This window comes from Biomphalaria glabrata, chromosome 3 (genome assembly GCF_947242115.1).
Source record: "Biomphalaria glabrata chromosome 3, xgBioGlab47.1, whole genome shotgun sequence".
In the NCBI taxonomy this organism is placed as follows: Eukaryota; Metazoa; Mollusca; class Gastropoda; family Planorbidae; genus Biomphalaria; species Biomphalaria glabrata.
Window position 1 is genome coordinate 34,457,480 of NC_074713.1, and position 23,726 is coordinate 34,481,205.

The window sequence follows — 23,726 nt, forward strand, 5'->3', positions numbered from 1 at the left end:
GGTGCAATGACTGATTCAGCCTATGTGTGCGCTTTCTTGCGTTTTGCTAATAACTGAGCAACCTTATAACTTGCAATCAATCCCTTTTCTGGCAGCTTTAGTTAGTTCGTAAGTTTCTTAGCTTGTTTATTTTGTTGAGACCTGATGTTTTCCAAGTATTCCTTCAGTTGCGCTTTTACAGCTGGAGGTTTTGTTTCCAAGTGTCTCTTCAATTTGCTTGGAACAAGCGCCTCAATCGACAGAGTTGCATTGCAGATCAGAAAGAATGACCATGGAGCATCTTGAGCTCCCGAAGATATGAAACCATATCCGATGTAATCTTCTTTGTACCTTCGTTTGGTTCCTTGCTTTTAACGCTTTCGCAGTTTCATTCTTGCTAAACGTATTTCTCCATGGATAACAATGAATAAGGCTTATTGATAATTTGTTATTATATTAGCATACAACTAAACAATTTACATGAAACACATCGTTTATTATTATCGTTACCAATTCAAGAACTGCTGTGTGTCTGCTAAGGCGGCCTACATTTGAGTTATTATAATAATATATGTATAGTGGATAATTCCATAACCTGAATAAATAACAGCCCTTTCCGTTAATATGGAGCGACCCACTACTATTACTGGTCGTTGCAAGTGGAGATGTCATCGCAACGTAAAATACAAATTAAATAGTAGGCAGACCTGTGTAACGCTGCACGTGTGGCGTTCTGAAAACTCCCGCGGCACACCTGCAAATCTTCGGCGGCACACTAGTGTGCCGCAGCACACAGTTTGAGAAACACTGATATACTCTGTGTGTGTGTGTGTGTGCTTATGAACCCCCCCCCACAGCCCGAAAAAAAAAATCCAGGCCACGCCCATGCTTAAAAAAAATGCCTTATTATTAGACCTGTTGAAAAAAGTGGCGCTATAAATAGAATAAAAGAATGTTACCAATATAGTCATTCTGTCGTATTTTGATCTAATGTAGATCTCTAAATTTTTTTTTCTGTTTACTTTTTAAACGTATTTTATTACGTTCTTTGGATTTTGTTTAAAGAAGGGAAATGTAATAATGACATTTAAATAGGTTTAAATTTAATGTTATAGATGCAAAATAATTATAACTTATAAAATCATTTCATTTATTTTATTTACACAAACGGTCGTTACTACATTTTGAAGTTGGCAAACTCCAAGACCAAAATATTTGTCTCCACTAGTTTCGATAAATGACGTTTGAAATTTTCAAAGACAAGTTTGTCAATCGTTATAAGAAAGTTTAAAGTCTAATCTAGATAGAGTCTAAATCAAACGTGAAGGAAAGGTTTACATTTTAGATCTTCATTAGATTTAGAATCTAGATATCTTGAATTTTTATCTAGACCTAGATTAGCTTTTTAGATCTAGACTACTTACTAGTATTACTAGATCTAGATCTAGATCTAGGTCTAGATCTACTCAGTCGTCTCAGTCTACTGAGCTACTCTACTGTCTCTACTGACTACTCACTACTCAGCTACTGTCTACTGTCTCGACTCCTACTTACTTACTAGACTACTACTACACTACTAGTCGTCACTACTATTATACTATAGTACTATACTACTAGATCTAGATAACTATAGACTATAGTAGTATAGTAGATTCTTATATTAGGCACACCGTATTCGGGAACTACACTCTACAGTAACTTACGTTTATCGAACAAGTTAAGCTCATTCGCCAACATTTTTTATGTTTAAATTTGTGTATCTCCGTAAAAATTAGACCTAGAAAAAAACTGATTGTATCTGTGAACTCCTCATCCATTTTTCTTAAAAAGTAGACATGTTTTATTCTATTACTACTCATAGTTAGACTTATATTTGATGTTAAAATGGGTCAGGTTGATGATTTCAAAAGCTTAAATTATCGAACACTTTTTAACCTTTATCTTATCTTATCGAACATATTAAGAACTTATCGAACACACAAGAAGTATGGTGTTTTAAAAGTGTTATAATCTTAAAATTTTGTGAAAAGTATGGTGTTTCAAAAGTGTTATAATCTATATTGTTTTTTATTTTTATCATTTTCTTTTTACGCCATGTCAAGAAAGACAGATTTTTAGTCATTTTCAAATGGTCCACATCGAAGGAATCTATCACTGATCAGCTCTGCTTAGAAACTGACGGTGCTAAGCCCAGTAACGCATTACCGTAGTACTTATTTAGGTCTTTAAGCTATTTTGAGACATAAGGCCATTAATAAATTAAATCCAGATATTATTTATTTGAGGGAGAGCCTAATAAGCTTTGGTAGCCAATAGATAATCCCGCCCTCCCCAAGTCATTGCAGGACACAACAGTTTACTTGGTTGACCTAAAAACAAAACATACGGTACGCGGCCCTACGTAACTAGCCGCCGATCTAGCACGCTCAGTGTATGTAACAGCCCAAAAGTCAGTGCTAGATATTTTTCGATCTGGGCGGGGAGGGGGTTGGTGCTGAAAAGCTATGGTAGCTTGCAAGCTGTGTTACCTATAGATGTAGATAAATCCGCCCTCCCTAAACCACCTGGTTGACCAAAAAAACAAAAAAAAAACAACGTATTTTAGAGCACGCTTAGTATTTGTCACACACACAAACAACATATCTATATATACTACGTATCCATCATGCCTAGTGTTTGTGACCTAATTAGCGGCTTGACCGTAGGTACTCGACTGATGGCTTCTCCCCCTTTCCCCTCAACATTGTTCTTACTACAACTTGAACAATGTTTTGGGGCTGTGTTGATGGCCTGGTTTACACCTGTGTGTTACGCTATCACTGACCATTTTTTTTTTTTGTTGTGTGTTAGTCTGGTGGCTGCGTTTGGATTGAGTCTTGAAATTTACGTTGTTACTTTGCACTGAAAAAGTGTGAATGTTGGAGAGTGGAAGCGCGGGTAAGGGGGTGTAGGCAGAATAAGAGAGTGGTTAAATGTGTTATTGTTATTATTTTGTGTATTTGTGATGTTTCAAAGGAGTGTCTTTGTAGCGCATTATGAGCTTTATCATACTTTATGGCAAAAATATATATATATATAATTTTATAGACCCGGCGCCACACATCTAGATCGAGAAGCACAATTGACTCTATGTATTTGAGGCTGACGTCACATTCTAATGGTCGATCAATTATTGATGATCTCTGGATACAGAGTCTTGACTGTTTCTCTCCCCCACCCCCCAACCTTTTTTTTTTTACCTGCCCAAGACATTTTTATTTCAAAATACCATATCTGCATTCTATACCTCCCCCTTTGCCCTTTCGTTTTATTAATATCTCTTCACATCAAGCACATGCGCTAGGTATTGGTTTATAACACATAATTCAGAAGTTAATAGAATGGGGCATCTGAAAAAGAAACAACAACTGAATACATTCCACTCTGCTCCTCCCGACAATTTGGCATAGATGCTATTAGCATCAAGCTATAATATATATAATATGATATATGTGTCATAAAATCAAGCTTTTAAAATGGGTACAATTAGTGCATATCGATGTAAATCTATTTACTTAAAAAAATATAGCACAATTACGGTAAACCACAAATAGCTGATACAAATTGTAACATATGATTAATTTATATCTGTACTTTGCATTACATTATTTTAGAAAATAACAATTAAAAAATATATAATTAAAATATTTTGTCTTCTTTGGGTTATATCCCTTTGATGTTTATTTTTAACATTAAAATGGTGTTCGATATCTTACGAAGCTGAGATTGCTTATATAAAAACTGCTATTATCGAACACCCCCTTTTTAAACCTCAATTTTCATGTTTAGGTAACAAAGGACACTTTCAGATAAATAGTTGTAAATATTTCTCAGCCTAATTAGAAGCGTATTATTTAGTTTTTTTGAGCTGAAGCATCATTAGCATTAAAAAATACCCTTAACCCGAGACTCACTCCACTCTTCCCGAGAGTTCAAAAAATGTGAAATTTTTATACCAATATTACCAATGCACTTTGAATATAAGTAAAAAAATGATCCTCGGGTGAAAATGAAACTAATTATAACTTAATTATCAAGAAATGGACGATGCACAATAAGAATGGACTAGTTTCTTTATAATCATCGAAATAAAGGAGAATTTTAAAAAAATACAATGGGGTGTTCGATAAGTACCTTAAAACGAAGGTGTTCGATAGATGTAAGTTACTCTAGGTCAAATTTTTATTTTATTTTTTTATTTGGTGACGGTTTAACTTACAAAAAAACTGAAAGCAGATTCTTAATTTCTTATTCTGCAACTAAAGGACTATAAAAATATTTAAAATAGCTGTGTTTCTTTGAATTACCACTCATAGTCAAGATTTAATTTTAAAATAAATTAGGTCACTTCATGCTCCTATAATAAGCGCATTTTTTGTGCTTTCTCCTTTAGCGCACATCGAGCACCGCTAAGAAACACCACTATGTTATTGCTAATAAATTATATCTGTGTTAATTAAAAATTATTTAGATTGTATTAAAAGAAGTATATTCACTTCTGCAATATGTATTTATAGTATATTGCCTCTCTCTTTCTCTCTCTCTCTCTCTCTCTCTCTCTCTCTCTCTCTCTCTATATATATATATATATATATATATATATATATCTATATTATAAAGTAAAGAAACTAATGCAGAAAGAGTTTACAAAAAGTATATAAAAACTAAACACTTAACCCAAAAAGTAAGCAGACAACTGCAGAGTGAATACATAAACAATGTAATATCTAAAGATAACAACAAAAACCTATGGTCATACATTAAGTCTAAGAAAATGGAAACAACAGGCGTAGCGCCATTAAAAGATGAACATAACATAATACATAATGATAATGAAACTAAAGCAAACATTCTAAACAAATACTTTGCATCAGCATTCTCAGCCCCAGGAGACAAAGACATATTACTGAATTTGAACCAAGTAGACAACATAGAAGATATAGTAGTACAAGAAAATGGAATTAAAAAACTATTAGCCAACACCAAACCAAATAAAGCTTCTGGACCTGATGGTATTCCAGCTAGATTACTCAAAGAACTAAGTAATGAGCTAGCCCCAGTGTTCAAAATACTCTTTCAGGCTTCACTTAACCAGGGCAGAGTACCAAAGGACTGGAAAGAAGCTAATGTCACCCCCCTATTTAAAAAAGGAGAAAAATCTGACCCAGGAAACTACAGACCAGTATCACTTACCAGCATCACATGTAAAATCCTAGAACACATAATATGTAGCAACATCATAAACCACTTAGACAAACATAATGTCCTCACACCATACCAACATGGCTTTAGGAAATATAGATCATGTGAAACACAACTAATAGGACTAATTGATGATTTTTCAAAAGGTTTAGATAATAGTGAACAAATAGATGCTATCTTACTAGATTTTTCTAAGGCTTTTGACAAAGTCCACCACCATAGTTTGCTTAAAAAATTAAAATATTTCGGCATTAATGGTCCACTGCATCAGTGGATTAAAGACTTTCTGATAGGGAGAGAACAAACTGTAATAATAAATGGTTCTAAATCAACACCGATAACAGTAAACTCAGGTGTACCTCAAGGAACAGTCTTGGGTCCACTACTATTTTTAATTTACATAAATGATTTACCAAATTGCATTACTTCAGGAACAAAAGTCAGATTATTTGCAGACGATTGCATAATATATAGAACAATAAAAACAACACAAGACACAGATATTTTACAAAGAGAATTAGATGAATTACAGAAATGGGAATCAAATTGGAGCATGTCTTTCCACCCAGAAAAATGTCAGTTGTTAAGAGTAACAAAAAAACTAAAACAAATTAATTCCACTTATCTTATTCATGGCAAACCAGTAACACAGACTAAAAACGCAAAATACCTAGGTGTTATAATAAATGAAAAACTGTCATGGAATCCACATATTGATGAAACTACAAAAAAATCAAACAAAGCATTAGGATTTATTAAAAGAAATTTCTATAAATCAAATAAGAACATAAAACTAAAATGTTATTTAACCTTGGTTAGGCCAATAATAGAATATGCATCCTCTGTTTGGGACCCCTCAACTCAAGAAAACATTAAGAAACTAGAACAGACACAAAATAGAGCAGTGCGATTCATAACAAACGAATATTCACATTTGACTAGAGTAACACCTTTAGTAAAATCACTTAATTTAGAAAGCCTTCAGGACAGAAGGCTCAAAAGTAAAGTAGCAATAATACATAAAACACTGAACCATAATCTTCAAATACAAAAACAAAATTTAATAAAATACTCTGAAAGACACAAAGATAAAGGCACATTCCTCGTCCCATATGCTAGGACAAATTTGTACAAATGCTCCTTCTTCCCTAGTGCTATTAGAGCATGGAATGGGTTGCCTGAGCTAGCCAGGAAAACCAGTGACTTGGCAGAATTTAAGTCATTGGTTAATATGCATGACTAAATGCATGACGCGTAGGACGTAATCATCTTCTTTTTTGAAGTAACGTCTGTATTATATAAGATAAGATAAGAATGTGTGGTGTATGTATGTATGTATCTATGGATATATGTTACTTATAGACATCAAAACCGCTTGACCAATCTTGATAAAACTAGGCAGGAATGTTCCTTGGGTACCAACTTTAGACCCTCAAAAAAAATAAAGTTGTCCGACTCTATTACAGCTATAGTATTTTATGGATCTAGGCCATGTCTACAATGTTGACATGAGAAAAGATAGAAAGGATTTAGACCTAGATCTAATTTTAAGAAATACACTTTGCGCAGATAGTTTTTTACTTTGACACATGAAAAAACAAAAGAAGATCCATTGATTTCATTATATAATAAAATTAACCTTCAATTTTGTGTTTCAAAAGCATTTTTTACATTAATTAGTTCCTTATATCTGTGATTACAGATTTCCTGACGAACATTCTTTCATTAGACAATTCAGTAATGAATCGCGTACTAAATATTAATTCGTTTAATTGTTTACTTTATAATCCCATCCCTAGATCTAAAACTCTAATTCAACTCTAAGATGATAAAACTTCTCTTCGCACAGATAGTTTTATACTTTAACACATAAACATATTAATTAAAGTCCATTCATTTCATATTTTGATCAAATAAACATTCAAATTTGGTTTTCTAAAGCTACATTCGTTTACGAAAGCTGCGAAGCCGAGTTAAAGGCATAGATCTATATTCATTCATGAATCGCGTACTAAAAATTATTTCGTTTTATTGTTACTTTATAATCCCATCCCTAGATCTAAAACTCTAATTCAACACTAAGATGATAAAACTTCTCTTCGCACAGATAGTTTTATACTTTAACACATAAACATATTAATTAAAGTCCATTCACTTCATATTTTGATCAAATAAATATTCAAATTTGGTTTTCTAAAGCTACATTCGTTTACGAAAGCTGCGAAGCTGAGTTGAGATAGGCCTAGATCTATATTCATTCATGAATCGCGTACTAAAAATTATGTCGTTTAATTGTTCACTTTATAATCCCATTCATTTAACAAAGCTATCGCTCTTTTTGTTTTTTAATAGATATGAATGTATCGGCTTCGGGTAAACCCATTTTCGCAAACCTAATTTTATTTTCGTAGCGAAAGAGAAAAAACTTGAAAGGATCATTAGTTAAGTTTAACATACATCTAAATCCAATTCACTAGATTAGTAACACAAACTTAGACCCGCAGGCCGTGGGTAATGTCTGGCGAACATTCTTTCATTAGACATTACCAAATAGTTACACATTAACAGTGATTAACACATCTCTCTACTGAGTCTATTCCTAGGTCGGCCCTAGGTCTAAAACTCTTATTGAACTCTAAGATGATAAAACTTCTTTTCGCAAAGATAGTTTTATGCTTTAACACATAAACATACTAATTATTGTCCATTCATTTCATATTTTAATCAAATTAACATTAAAATTTGTTTTTCTAAAGCATTTTTAATACATTCGTTCGCTGTTCGCTAAATAAAGCTGCGTAGCCGTGTTGAGATAGGCCTATATTCATTCATGAAAAAAGGTTATGCATGCGCAACACAGAATGAACTCTATAAAAGCCTCTAGATTAGTGTAGATTTAGATCTATGTCTACCTCAAGATCTACTTTATACTGTAACACATGAACATACAAAATTTAGTCTATTCGTCTCAAATTTTAATCAAATATATGTAGGCCTACAAGCAAATGTTTTAATTTGAAAAAAAAAATGGATTTAAGCCTATTAGCTATTTTGATTTGATAGCTTCATTCACACTATTTTTACATTGACACATTCGCTTTACTTATTACATTATTATTTCGTTTAATTGTTTACAAAACACTCTCAGTGACTACATCGAAAGTAATGCGCAAATAAAGACCCGCGGGTCGCGGGTAACATATGTCTAGTATATATATATATATATATATATATATATATATATATATATATATATATATATATATATATATATATATATATATATATATATATATATATATATATATATATATATATATATATATATATATATATATATATATGCCTATATATATAGGCCTTTATATATATATATATATATATCGTTTATAGTTTATTTATTTATATATGCCTACCTATATAATCTATGTGTAGAAACAGACAAAAATAAATCTATATAAATTATAGATCTATAAATTAGTTAATTATATTATAATTTAATAAACATGATATTTTCAACTAAGCTACATGTATTCTCTGTGTCTTTCTTTTAATTCCCATCCAAGGACCCTCTTCTTTTCATAATTTGGATGTTCGTTTTGTTACACCTTAACATCCCCTCTCTCCCATAGATGCTTTTCTTTGTCTTTTCATTACTCTCTCCCCCTTCCCTCCACTGCCTGTATGATAGGTTGTGACACTACACGTTTAGTGTATACCTCTCCACCACCAGCGCTCGCCTAGCGTGATCACCTGCAGTGGGCATGGTCTCTGGCTTCAAATTAGCAGCCCGCACTTTTTCTTTTCATTCATAAATTATATATTCTAGATATCTCGATCTAGGTCACATTTATTCATTGAAAAAATCATAGATTTATTAATCCCAATAATATTTATTATTACGATTTTGCCTTGTGCACTATAGGAGAATGTGTTAAATTCATTATTATCGTTGAAATACCTCCTTTTTTAATTTTATTTAACAGCTAACAGTATGAATGTGATTGGAATGTCTTTCTAAAGATGATTGGAAGCTTATTTTGATATATCCACCAGCCTACGATCAAACAGGCTAATAATATAGCCTTCATCCCTTATATGGATATGAATTGCCGGGGGAGGTTAAAACAATAGCTTTACATACATGGTTACCGAGAATCTAAAAAACTGCCATCTGCTTTGGAAAAGCGGAACAAAAATACAGGAACTTATCTAAAATTGGACATGCACTGTCCCGAAACGTCGTTTTTAGCTCCAAACATAAAAACAAATTAATTATAAACAAAAAAAGCAATGTGTTTCTTAAAGGAGAATTCGATGAGCTGTGCCTTATATAAGATGCTACTATATATATAGTGAGTACTAGATCTAGATCTATTTCTATTAGTAGAGTATCTATTTTATTATAATAAAATAAATAATCTAAGACTAAGATCTAGAATCTAGACTAGCATAGCAAGATGGAGTCATGGAAGAAGAGACACTAGAGTAGTACTAGTAGTAGTATATCTCTAGACTCAACTTACTTATGACTTATAACTTAAGTACTTAAGTTAAGATGCCAGAGTAGACATTTCAAATTTCATTAGACTTGATAGATCTAGTTCAGTTGATTAGACGATTAGACTTAGTCTCACTAAGTTCACTAAGACTAAGATCCCTTATACAAGTCAACCGTCAGTGGCGTCACAAGTCAAGGCCAAGACATCTAGTCTAATTTATAGATCTAGATTTCTAGATCTAGATGATTTTCATCATGCATTAGTCAATGATTAGTCTATCTAGATCTCGACTCTATATTATAGTCTAGAGTCTATATATAGAAACGTTTATTTATTTTAGCCATAACATGAATCCTTACAGCTTGCGTGGTCGAGAGGCCAAGTGCGCTTGAACTTGGCTTGGCTTGGCTATCTAGAAGGGGGCTCGAGGTTCGACACCCGACTCGGGCAGAGTTGTGTTTACTGAGCGCCTAAAGGCAGCACGGAAAACCAACTCCTAGATACCACCTCCCCCCCCAACTGGTCCACAAATGCGATTGGACCAAAAGCGCTCTGAGCATGCTATAAGTATGAAAGTAGCGCTATATAAAAGCAATAATAATAATAAAACTGTTTGAAATAAATTAAAAATGGTGTTTGGAATCAAATAATGTGTGTCAAATTTGTTTGAATTAAATGAAAACACATGGCTTCTTGGACCTTAAATATAATAACAAATATAGGTTAGGGGTACAAATATAAGTAGTCATCCTTTTTCCTCTTAAACTAAGAAGATTTTGATAGTTCATTTTCTTTTCTATGTCAAACCATTATTAAATAATGCGAAGTCAAACTTTGAATTTTTGCCCTATAGGTGTTTGAATAGGCTAGGCTATAGACTAGACTCTATGTATAAAAATATAATAAAAAAAATAATCTATGATCTCATCTAGCTTTCTAGGTCTAGATTTCTTGATCTAGAATCTATATATCTAGATATAATCTTAAATTGACTTAATTAAATCTAGATAAGATATCTAGGTTCTATTGAATTCTGTAATATTCTATACTATATTATATAGATCTAGACTAGTTCAGACAGAATATTTTATAGAAAAAGCAGTACAGCAGTCATAGGTCAGTATTAGAATTAGTGTAACTTGTCTTGTGTAAGTCAATTGCATTGGTCGGGACATGATTGGATTCTAAATCATAGATCTATGTGAATTATATGGTTATATAATAGAGTATAACTTTAGAGTCTACCCATATCAATTATCAGCATATCAAGATATTTCATAAATGATTTACTAAATTGCATTAGGTCAGGAACAAAAGTCAGAAATGGGAATCAAATTGGAGCATGTCTTTCCACCCAGAAAAAATGTCAGTTATTAAGAGTAACAAAAAAACTTAAATTAATTCCACTTATCTTATTCATGCTAAACCAGTAACACAGACTAAAAATGCAAAATACTTAAGTGTTATAATAAATGAAAAACTGTCATGGAATGCCCATATTGATGAAAAATCAAACAAAGCATTAGGGTTTATTACAAGAAATTTCTATAAATCAAATAAGAACATAAAACTAAAATGTTATTTAACTTTGGTTAGGCCAATAATAGAATATTCATCCTCTGTTTGGGACCCCTCAACTAAAGAAAACATTAAGAAACTGAAACAGACACAAAATAGAGCAGTGAGATTCATAACAAACAAGTATTCACATTTGACTAGAGTAACACCTTATCATTAAATTTAGAAAGCCTTCAGGATTCAAAAGTAAAGTAGCAATTATACATAAAACAATGAACCATAATCTTCAAATGCAAAAACAAAATCTAATAAAATACTCAGAAAGACACAAAGATAAAGGCACATTCCTCGTCCCATAAGCTAAGACAAATTTGTACAAATGCTCCTTCTTCCCTAGTGTTATTAGAGCATGGAATGGGTTACCTGAGCTAGCCAGGTAAACCAGTGACTTAGCAGAATTTAGGTCATTGTTTAAGATGCATGAACATAATCATCTTCTTTTTTGAAGTAATGTCTGTATTATATAAGATAAGATGTAATTGTGATTGATTGTTCATTTTTGTAAGTAGATCTAAGACAAAATGATAGATCTAGATTAGATAATAGATCTATTATATGATAAGAAATAAAAAAGTTCTAGACATCTAGCCTCTAGATAATTTTACATAATTTGATATAAATATAATATATATTTATATATAAGTATTTAAGAATTGTTGGCTTCTAGATCTAGTCCAATAGCAAACATAATAATAATATTCTTTAGAAATAAAATAACATCTGTATTTTATAAGAGGAATAATTTTTTGAAAAAATCTCATTACCCTATTTATATTTAATTTAAAAAGTCAGTAAGTCCTATAAAGCATTCTGGTCAAATATTCTGAAATAATGGATTTTTTTAATACCCCTATACTGTGCTTTTAATAGTTTAATCCTCTATACACACTAAGTGATTACAAACAATATAATATTATATATTTTTTTATAGTAACTGTAACACAGACTAAAAACTGAAAATACCTGTTTTATAATAAATGAAAAGCTATTATGAAATCCCCATATTGATAAAAACTATTTAAAAAATCAAACAAAGCATTATTTAGGATTTATTAAAAGAAATTTCTACAAATCAAATTAGAACATAAAACTAAAATGTTATTCTTATAGTAACTAAGCAATAAGTGGCATGGTGTCTAGACCAAACATTGATCTAATTTTTATCCTTTTTTTAATTACCTGATCATAAAATCTATTCTTTCTATTATTATTTTGTACTATTTGCCTCAGTAATATTTTTTTTTGTTTGGTCAATTATTTAAACTAGTTAAGAATGAATGCAGAAGGACGTAGATTTGACCTGGTTGTTTTTGGTGCAACTGGCTTCACTGGCCAATATACAGTAGATGAAGTATCCAGAGTGGCAGAAGAAGAGAGGTTATCATGGGCTGTTGCAGGAAGGAGTATGGAAAAGTTGCAAAAAGTCTTAAGTGAAGCATCTGAGCGAACTGGTAAATAAGAGATAATGGCTGTACCTTATATATATTTCAAAGATATTGTTTTTAAAAGGTATAAATTATGTTTTGTATGCCATACTAATTAAACATATTTTTTGTATATTAAACAGAATCATGATAAAGAAAAAAAATATGCTTAAAAAATTGTACAAGAACATTTCATAATCATTGACTGACTATTAATTTGTTAGCTCTGTCAGACACTGAGAAAAGCTAATAAACATGTTTTCTTTGGACACAAAAAGGCAAAACCTTGGAGGAGATTCCAGTCATTATTGCTGATGTGAGTAGCCCCCAGTCATTAGCTGAGATGGCCAAACAAACTAAGGTTGTTCTGAATTGTGTTGGCCCAGTAAGTTTACAGCAGTTGATATTAGGTTAGACAAAAGATAGTGAATACAAATTTCTATCTAATTTAGAATGAGAAAATATAATAATTTCTGAAACAAATATTGTGTCAAACTTATGAAGTTCAATTGAATAATAATAATAAGGCTTGTCTTCGAGTCTGAACATTAATTAGGCATGCAGTATTTCCCATGGCTATGCAGCCCCAGCTGTGACCTACATATTTTGCCAAATTCAGCGCCTGCATAACCATTGTCCGCTGGTGGTCGATTTAAATGGGATATCATAGTTTTTCAGCTTTTTTATTTTTGCTGTCATGTGTTTTTAAGTTAATGTTATTATTATAAGAAAATAAAAAGGTTTTATGAAACACTCCATTTTCAGCTTCAAAGCAAAGATTGTGTGAAGAAAACATTCATTCTTATAATATATAACAAGATAATGTACAGTTTTACATTATAATAATATATATAAGATAATGCACAGCTTTACATTAAAAGGGAATTAATACTTAAGGAAACCAGCAAGCAGTATTGTTTTTGAGGCTTTTCTATAGAGTCATCAGGGTTCAAGAAATAGAAAATTCATAAACACTTGGCATAAAAAAATTTTTTTTTAGGAGTTAGGAAAAAGAAATAGGTAGCAAAGAATCATAAAGAAGGCATGAATTGTTAAAGGCTTTTTGACTTTACTGGGGATTAACTAATTTAAACGAATTATAAGAATTTCTTTAAATAAGATTAAATGGACGTGCCCAGAGTCTCAGATAAATAACTTCTTTTTCTTTCATATTTATTCAAATTTCTTATTTAAGTACTTGAACTTTCATAACTTTGTCATTAAAGAGTAACAAAGGTTCAACTGTTTTATTAGTTAATTGTTGTTAAGTAAAGTTATTAAAATATTTTCTGCATTTCTGTCTAGTATCGCTTTTATGGTGAGCCAGTTGTGCAGGCCTGCATTGAGAATGGAACACATCATCTTGACATAAGTGGAGAGCCACAGGTTGGTTTAAGAAGGAAGTGTATGACTTATTAAGGTCTCTGTCCTTTATCAGAACAATGCATGCTAATAATTTTTTTAGAAGTCCATCCATTTCTTATAATTATTCTAATCACATAAAGTAATTCATATTTTTTATTTGAATTTAAAAAAATCAATAATTTTTTAATAATTATTAATTATCCATACAGAAGACATTTAACTGGTTTAATCTATTTCATTGGTGACTAGTATGGTACAGAATAAAAATAAAATAAAATTGTAGGTTTTGTTATTTCAAGTAACAAAAGTTATGGCCTCCTTCAGTCGCTAAATGACTATGAATCATCTCGTGGAAATGAGATGAATGCCTGGGCATTAGTTATGGTCTGGATGATGTTGCCCACATATCAGTTTCCCCCTTTCCACGCAGCTGATCTATCCAAAGGCTTGTGTTGGTACAGTTTGGGATCAGGAGCATCACATGCTCTGCCAGGGTGTAGCAAAGTGTGCGTCAAACTACCTAAGGGTTGTCAGCTCCTGATTTTTTTCTTAGGGTTGACTTCTTAAGCTTTTCCCATGTTTTGGTATAGCTGCAAGGCTGCAGAGAGTTGAGTTTTTTTCTCCTAGGTTCCGACAATGACAACCTTACTTTCATAACAAAGAAAAGTTTCCCTTGGTATACATATAAAGCAGCAGGGCCCCGCACTTTCATAGGCCCCGCGCGATGCAAATTCTGGGTGTAAATTATTAAATGAAACCATTTTAATTTATTATTAAAGGGTTCCTGTAATTCTCCTGAAATTATAAAATGTAAGAAAAAGTCATGGAAATTTCCTGAAATTATTAAAATCTTTTGAAAACTGATGCAAATCTCCCTGAAACAGACAAAATTATCATTTCGGTGTGTCATTCTTATTTGATACAGACGTTACTTCAAAAAAGAAGATAATACATTCAATATGGAAAACGCCAATCTTACTCGCGATTTAAAAAGAATACAAAACGAAACGGCTTTGTCAGCTTTCATTTAATAAAAATGTAATAATAAACAAGAATTTCAAATACTTAATTTACTTTTAATAGTACTGGCATACAAATATAGGTCTAAATCTATCTCGACCTCTTCGAAAAAAAAAGCGATATTTTGCTAGTCGATAGTAAATCTAAAAGGCAGATCTGAATGTTTATCGGCATTTTATTTGAAAACTACTATCTTATGTAGATAGCTCGTAAAGTTAATTTGACAGTCATTTTGTACTTAGTAAACTATAAATAAAATAAAAGACGAATTTATTTTATAATACTAAATCTTAAAATTTTCACTTATTATCCTTATTACAACGCAAATTAGGCCCGCACAATCCGTTTCGCATAGGGCCCCGCAACCTGTAGTACCGGCCCTGTAAAGCAGAGATAGTAAAGTATGAGAAGTTCCCCTTTCAGACCTTGTGATCTATTGGGCAGACGATGTAAAGGTCAACTATTTTTGTGTCCCACGGTTAACAAGGATGTCATCATGCCAGCACAACGACTAACCAGCCTTTACTTTTCCCCAACTCAAGTCAGGTGAACATTAGAGCTTGGTGGACTCAGGGTGGACTCAGAGGTACCCTAAAATCCTAAAAGTAAAAATCCCGGTCTTCACAGAGATTCAAACTTGGGACCTCTGGTTCAGAAGCCAAGCGTTACCACTCAGCCACTGCACCCCCAAAGCAGATACATATAGTAGAATTCATCAAGTTCTGTGGCCAAAGGTTTATAATAGATTCACTATGAGCTACAGAAATGACTTTTCCCTATATATTCTTGACTGTCCAGAATACAAATAGTGGTCTCCACCAGCTTTAAAACTAGTTTAACTGTACCACCTAAAGATGTAGGATACTGTTATAGTACAAACTATCACAGTATCTATATGTATAATGTTGTAACTTAATTCTGTTGCCAGTTTTTAGAAAAGATGCAGCTGTTATACAACAAAAAAGCTGCTGAAAATAATGTTTTTGTCATTGGATCAGTTGGCTTTGATAGCATTCCAGCAGAAATTGGACTTGAATACACCAGACAGCAGTTTAAAGAAGGTAAATCACAGCTGCGTTAATTCTTGACTTATTTCAGTTCAAGAATAAAAAAAATTGTATTTATGTTAATATGAAACTTCTAGATGTCAGTTAATGCAAACTTTATGCTTATAACATGATCCAAACCAAATCTTTTTTTTTTTTTTTTTTTTTTTTTAAATGATAGAAAAATGTACAATTAGTTCTTTAACTGCGAGAAATTACAGCATTTTTTTTTTGTTCAAATTTTAAAGTTTATGTCACAATAATTTTTACTGTTTTTTTGTTGTTCAAAAAAATATTTATTAAGAACTTACAAGCTATTCAATATGTTCATCACCTTGCAGGTGAACTTAGTAACGTTGAGAGTTTCATAGAAACTAAAGTGGGACCTGAGGTAGGTGACAAGAAGACTTTTTATTTGTACAAGTGTTTTTTTTTTAAATACTAGTAATCAGCTAAACCAGTTTTCCTTTTCAGAATGAATATAGAAAATAAGTCAAGCATTTTAGATCATTACCATTCTGCACATATTTAGATAGAATAAAAGTGTATTAACATTTCACTTAGAATAAAAGTGTATTAACATTTCACTTGTTATAGGTAATAGGCCATGATGAGCAACTTGGTTTGAGGGGAAATAACTAAACCAATACTGGAAATTTAAATACAGATAATAGATGTGTGGACTGTGTTATAAAAAAAACTAGAATAAAGAACAAAAAATACAATAAAGCATTTAAACCTAGCAACTGCTATAGGCGCTTAGAAGATACTCATACAATATGTTGTACATAATCCATCATCATTTTTGTGGGTGAATATATGTCATAAGAAAGCTTCTCTGTCTCAGATTTCTGCTAAAAACTGACTTATTCCAGCATGTTCAGATGGTTAACTTTCCACAATGTATTCATATAAACATTACATTGTATATAATCATTTCTAACAAGGCATTTTTACAATGATCATCAGGGAGCAGTCATTAACACTGGAACATTCGAATCAGCTGTTTATGGTGTTGCATACAGAAATGAATTGGGCTCCTTAAGAAAAGCTTTGTATCCTGACCCAATGCCCAAATTGGACTATAGACTTCCCAAACGGTAATACTGACAAAGAAAATGTTAGATTTAAATATGTCCAATTGATTTTATGGAAATATGAAAGTTTTCTTTATGACAATTGAGCAGATATTCTGTTTTTAGTTTTGTTAACTTTCTAAACTGATGAAAAGTAATTTTTTTGTTTGTTTGTTTCTTTGTTTAGCTCCTTCCTGTTCTTCAATGATGACCTGAAGAAATGGTGCTTACCTTTTCTTGGCAGTGATAAATCTGTTGTCTACAGAACTATCAGAGATGGGCTGAACAGTCAGAGACTTAAGAAACCTGTAAAAAAAATTAGTTTTTACTTACATTTCTAGGCCCTCCTGAATATTTAAAAAAAAAATATATATTTCATTGCTTAATTATTAATTTATCAACTAATATCCTGATCAGTTAAAACAATGTGTCTGCGACATGTCCAACTGTTGTAAAGACTAAATTTTTTTTTTATCTATTTAATAGATTTTTTTTTATAGGTAAAATACATAAAAACAACAAATAACAGTGATAATAATTAACTAGTCACTTTATTTAATTTTTTCTTCTTGCTACTAAACAACGTTTGATATTACTCTACCATCTCAAAGCATCCAGCATAAAATAAACCAAAGAATTATTTTATAAGGAACTGTGCTTACATGTACAATGCAGATTTTACATCAAATATTTACATTTTGTAACAATTTATCTTCTCTGCTTCTTCTATTGAGTATGTGCTGAAAAACTATTTTTAGGAAAAATTGGAATTGTTAACATATTGATTAATGTTGTGACCGAATTTTTTATTTTTTTTTAACTAAATAATTGTTATGTTTGTATTTGTTTGCTTAGATTGAAATAATTGTTATGTTTGTATTTGTACTTGTTATTTACATAGATTGAAATAATTGTTTTGTTTGTATTTTTACTTCTTGTTGCAACAGATTGAATTTATTCCGTACACTTGTTGTTCAAGTCTTTTCTCAGCAATGGGAATCATCTTGTTTGGACTGGTTTTCTTCTTCCTGTCAAGTTTTTCATGGGGGCGATCTTTTTTGTTGAAGGTTAGTAATGAAAGACTCAATAGAACTGTCATTTAGAGGACACATTTATTCTAAGATTTGTTTTTTCTCTTATGAGCAAAGCAACTAAACCTCGAGAGGTATGCTTCATTCTTTATAATTAACTATCACTACTATAACAGGTCACCGATGACATATTAATCCATCAAAAATGAATAGCGCTTTTGAAATCTGTTTCCACCCTCATGTTTGTCAAGCTAAAAAATATGAAAACCAGTACTTTGATCTGCATTGCTTACAAAACAAGTGACCCCAGTATCCTCACATTGTTATATCTTATCACCATGAAATGATTCTCTTTCTCTTCCAGTATCCTCACATTGTTATATCTTATCACCATGAAATGATTCTCTTTCTCTTCCAGTATCCTCACATTGTTATATCTTATCACCATGAAATGATTTTCTTTGTTTTCCAGTATCCTCACATTGTTATATTTTATCACCATGAAATGATTCTCTTTCTCTTCCAGTATCCTCACATTGTTATATCTTATCACCATGAAATGATTCTCTTTCTCTTCCAGTATCCTCACATTGTTATATCTTATCACCATGAAATGATTCTCTTTCTCTTCCAGTATCCTCACATTGTTATATCTTATCACCATGAAATGATTCTCTTTCTCTTCCAGTATCCTCACATTGTTATATCTTATCACCATGAAATGATTTTCTTTCTCTTCCAGTATCCTCACATTGTTATATCTTATCACCATGAAATGATTTTCTTTGTCTTCCAGTATCCTCACATTGTTATATCTTATCACCATGAAATGATTCTCTTTCTCTTCCAGTATCCTCACATTGTTATATCTTATCACCATGAAATGATTTTCTTTGTCTTCCAGTATCCTCACATTGTTATATCTTATCACCATGAAATGATTTTCTTTGTCTTCCAGTATACTCACATTGTTATATCTTATCACCATGAAATGATTTTCTTTCTCTTCCAGTATCCTCACATTGTTATATCTTATCACCATGAAATGATTTTCTTTGTCTTCCAGTATCCTCACATTGTATCTTTGGGATTTTTCAAGAAAGGTGGCCCAACCAGAAAACAGGTGAGTCATTTGGCCAGGTTAAAACATGTGTGTGTTCTGGTACCAATTAAAATTGTAATCTAAGTAACCTGCTAGTTCTTGTTTTATCACGAATTTATAGGAATTGAATTTTCGTATTATTTTAGCATTAAAAAAAGGTAATAAATTTTTCTAGTTCTCATAATTTCTTATGCATGTGTAGGAACAGATTATTCTTATTACTCCATGTTTTAGTTTAATTGTGACTTCTAAGATAAAATAAAAACTAGATCTATGTACCATTTATTGAGTCCTTAAACCTGGTACATAATTGATGGTTTACAGATTGAGAGCACATCTTTTTCCATGACATTTGTTGGGTATGGCTACACTGAAGATGTTACTGACAGAACTGGTCAAAAGCCAAACAAAACAATTGTTACCAAGCTAATGGGACCAGGTTAGTTTAGTAAAGTAAAGCTGAAAAATGTCTAGCTGTTCTAATAACCATTGGTTAGAGCTTCCTTAAATATTTGTTTGTCTCACATTATGACAATGAGCAAGCATTGTGAATACATTTATAATTCAACTCATGGCACTAGACAATTTTTGAAGTCACAAATTATTGTAAACTTTAAACATCAAATCTATGATATAAACATGTTTTCTCAGAACCAGGTTATGTGACAACTCCTATCTGTATGGTTCAGTCTGCTGTCACTTTGTTGAAGGAAAGTTCTAATATGTTCCATAAGTAAGTTTTACTCTGTTGAATAAAAGTTCTAATATGTTCCATAAGTAAGTTTTACTCTTGACAACAACTTATTTATTAGTAAGACAAATTTTGCAAGAGCTTGTTTGTAAGCAGACCTGCCTACCGTTACGCAAAATGCGTATTTGTTACGCAAAATCTCCCAAAAATGACCGTCAGTATGCAAATACGCATTTAACCCGCAGCGTTACGCATTTCGTATCCTTTTTTCCCCTCCTCTCTTGACTAGCTTACGAGCGGTCACGGAGGTCACGCTAAGCCGTCCTGTTGGGGGGGGGGGGGGGAACACATTGTGTCCAGATCTATACGTTGATTGGTTCTTAAAAGCAATTAGATTTAGTCTAGAAATCAAGAACGCGAGAGTGAGGGAGTGGCGGGTTGGTACCGTCAGTTAGCTGATACACCAACGTGACTTTTTTTTTTGTAAGTTCATTAGTAGAAATTAATTATGTTGAATCCTTGATTCCCTATTCATTTGTATAGAAAAAAAATATCGAAGTGCTATCGATTCAAAACACATTGAGTGACATTGTAGATATCTAATCTAGATCTGGATTCTAGATCTAGAATCTAGATAACTTGTTATACAGGAATAGATCTAGCTAGTGACTTCTAGTCATTACGTTATGTCATGATTCTCTACATTTACATTACTAGATCCAATTTAGTTACTTTAGTTGTAGTATGATTTAGATTGTCTAGATCTAGATCGATAACATCTGCTACCATCTAGTCTAGATCTAGACTAGATTCTTAGTCTTAGTATAGAATAGATCAAGGATGAAGGTAGGCCTACGAAAGTTTGGGGTAGACCTACGTTTGTAGCGGATCCACGGCTTCGGTAACACTTGAGCCCAGATCTAGAGTAGATTATATTCATTATATAGACATAGATCTAGTCTAGATATCATCTCTATTGTCGTATTGATCTAGATTTAGATTGTAGATCTAATCATGACATCTAGATCTAATATTATATATATATATATAATATATATCTATATTATAAAGTAGAATGTAAGGTGTGTGTATGTATGTGACTTATAGACATCAAAACCGCTTGACCAATCTTGATAAAACTTGGCAGGAATGTTTCTTGGGTACCAACCTAGACCGTAGTGTATGTATTGTAGCCCTAAAACAAATTTAAGACCCTAAAAAAAAAAAAAATAAAGTTGTCCGATCCTATTAAAGCTATAGTATTTATGGATCTATTCTAGGCCATGGTTAACAATGTTGACATGAGAAAAGATCGAAAGGATTTAGACCTAGATCTAATTTTAAGAAATACACTTTGCGCAGATAGTTTTTTACTTTGACACATGAAAATACAAAAGAAGATCCATTGATTTCATTATATAATAAAAATAACCTTCAATTTTGTGTTTCAAAAGCATTTTTTACATAAATTAGTTCCTGATATCTGTGACTACAGATTTCCTGGCGAACATTCTTTCATTAGACAATACCGTAATGAATCGCGTACTAAAAATTAGTTCGTTTAATTGTTTACTTTATAATCCCATCTTTAGATCTAAAACTCTAATTCAACTCTAAGATGATACAACTTCTCTTCGCACAGATAGTTTTATACTTTAACACATGAACATACTAATTATAGTCCATTCATTTCATATTTTGATCAAATAAATTCAATTTTTTTTTCTTAAGCATATTTAAGAGACTACATTCGTTTACGAAAGCTGCGAAGCCGAGTTGAGATAGGCCTAGATCTATATTCATTCGTGAATCGCGTACTAAAAATTATTTCGTTTAATTGTTCACTTTATAATCCCATTCATTTAACAAAGCTATCGCTCTTTTCGTTTTTAATAGATATGAATGTATCGGCTTCGGGTAAACCCATTTTCGCAACTAATTTTATTTTCGTAGCGAAAGAGAAAAAACTTGAAAGGATCATTAGCTACGTTTAACATACATCTAAATCCAATCCACTAGATAAGTAAACACAAACTTAGACCCGCAGGCCGTGGGTAATGTCAGGCTAGTATATTTAATATATATATATATATATATATATATATGACAAAATAGTGGATCGCGTAAGTGTTACGCATTCTGGTACCAAAATATGCATTTTGACCATCAGCGTTACGCATTTGGACTTTTTTTGGTAGGCAGGTCTGTTGTAAGCTGGTCTTTGCATTTATAAAGGTTTCTTGGTACAAAGTAAAAAAAAATGTTTAAAAAAGTTTTGATTTGAATAAATGCTGAGATATTTTGTTCTCCTAGCTGCACTATTTCCTTTGTTGAAAGCCAAAGTTACAGATTGGAAGTTAGATACAAGTTTAGATCTTGTGTCATCATAGAGTAGAACAAAGGAACTGAATTGACCAAATATGTCTAAACTATTGTAGAAAATTGCCCTTGAAGACCTTGATATTTAAATAAACTTTTTAAAATTAAAAAGTTGACATTGAAAAATAGTGTAGAAAACCTAAGAGAAGGAAGGTAATAAGATTGCTTGACTTGGTCTTAGCAGTGCTTTGATAAAGATTTGTAAGTTCATACAATCAGTATTTTTGTTTTGGTAACATTTGTAATTCTTTGTTATTGTGCCTATTTCAGAGGAGGAGTCCTGACCCCTGGAGCAGCTTTCTCTGGCACTAACTTAATGGAGCGACTTCAGAAACATAACATAACATTGATGACTATCTCCCCTGACAACAGTCAGGACAAAAAGGCAGATTAGTTATTTTGAAGGACAGACCTTTTCTTTTTAATTATTTAATTAAAAGCATTGCTTTTTATTTTGTGCAATAAGTTCTCCTATACTGCAATTGACTTATGATTCAAAACAGTCAGTGAAGTAGAAATTGGAGTCTTTTAAACATCTTCTACTTTAGTGAATTGGTATAGATAATTACTTAAATCAATTTCTGTTATGTTTTTCATTTTAACTAATATTTACAAAAGTTGATTTGATATTTGATTATTCCCATTTTGTTTGTTAAAAGCTGCTAAGTTGTTGCAAGTAATAACTCTAATTCCAATGGATACATTTATCTGTTGCCTAGCCTACTTTATATTGATTAAAGTTTTTTTTATTGCTTTGTCTTTATGTGTCATATATCAAAGCCTGTAAGACTTCACTGATATTTTCATTATTCCATGAAGAATTTCTGGTTTACTATGAGGATTCCCCCTATCCAAAAAAAAAAAAAAAGTATTCCATTGAAGTTTATGATACAATATTGACTCAGCCACAAACATAAAGCAGTGTTCCAGAAAAGTAGTTTACTTGAAAGCTTACTCTACATTAGTATCAATCTTAATATTGATATTTAACACTAATGTTTTCAACAATTACTTTTTGTTTTGTTTGTTGACTTTTCATCTTTATGGTGATCCTATTTATGCCATGGTGCTTTTGATGTTTGAATACTATTGCCATTTCTCTTACATTGATAAATCTTATTAATGATGCCAATGGTGATTGTCTTTCTATTGTTTATTGCAATGTTGATCTTGTTCTTATCTTTGCATTATTAATAAAAGCTTCAACAGTTCTTCACTGGTTTTGTTCTTTTTTGGATTCATATTTTGTAAGGCTTTCTTAAAAAAAAAAACATTAGTTAATCTCTGTGTCT

The 23,726-nt window shown here is 31.7% G+C and overlaps 1 protein-coding gene across 1 annotated transcript; it reads left to right on the plus strand.

The window, feature by feature from the left end:
• The first annotated feature begins 1,171 nt into the window (after positions 1-1,171).
• On the plus strand, positions 1,172-23,645 carry LOC106071359 (saccharopine dehydrogenase-like oxidoreductase). Its single transcript, XM_056024662.1, has 13 exons — positions 1,172-1,311; positions 12,568-12,751; positions 13,003-13,109; positions 14,030-14,110; positions 16,038-16,170; positions 16,497-16,546; positions 17,125-17,255; positions 17,419-17,539; positions 18,179-18,298; positions 19,329-19,385; positions 19,689-19,803; positions 20,016-20,097; positions 22,705-23,645. The coding sequence occupies exons 2-13, from the start codon at positions 12,574-12,576 to the stop codon at positions 22,826-22,828; spliced, it is 1,299 nt and encodes a 432-aa protein (XP_055880637.1). The 5' UTR covers positions 1,172-1,311; positions 12,568-12,573; the 3' UTR covers positions 22,829-23,645.
• Positions 23,646-23,726: the final 81 nt, after the last annotated feature.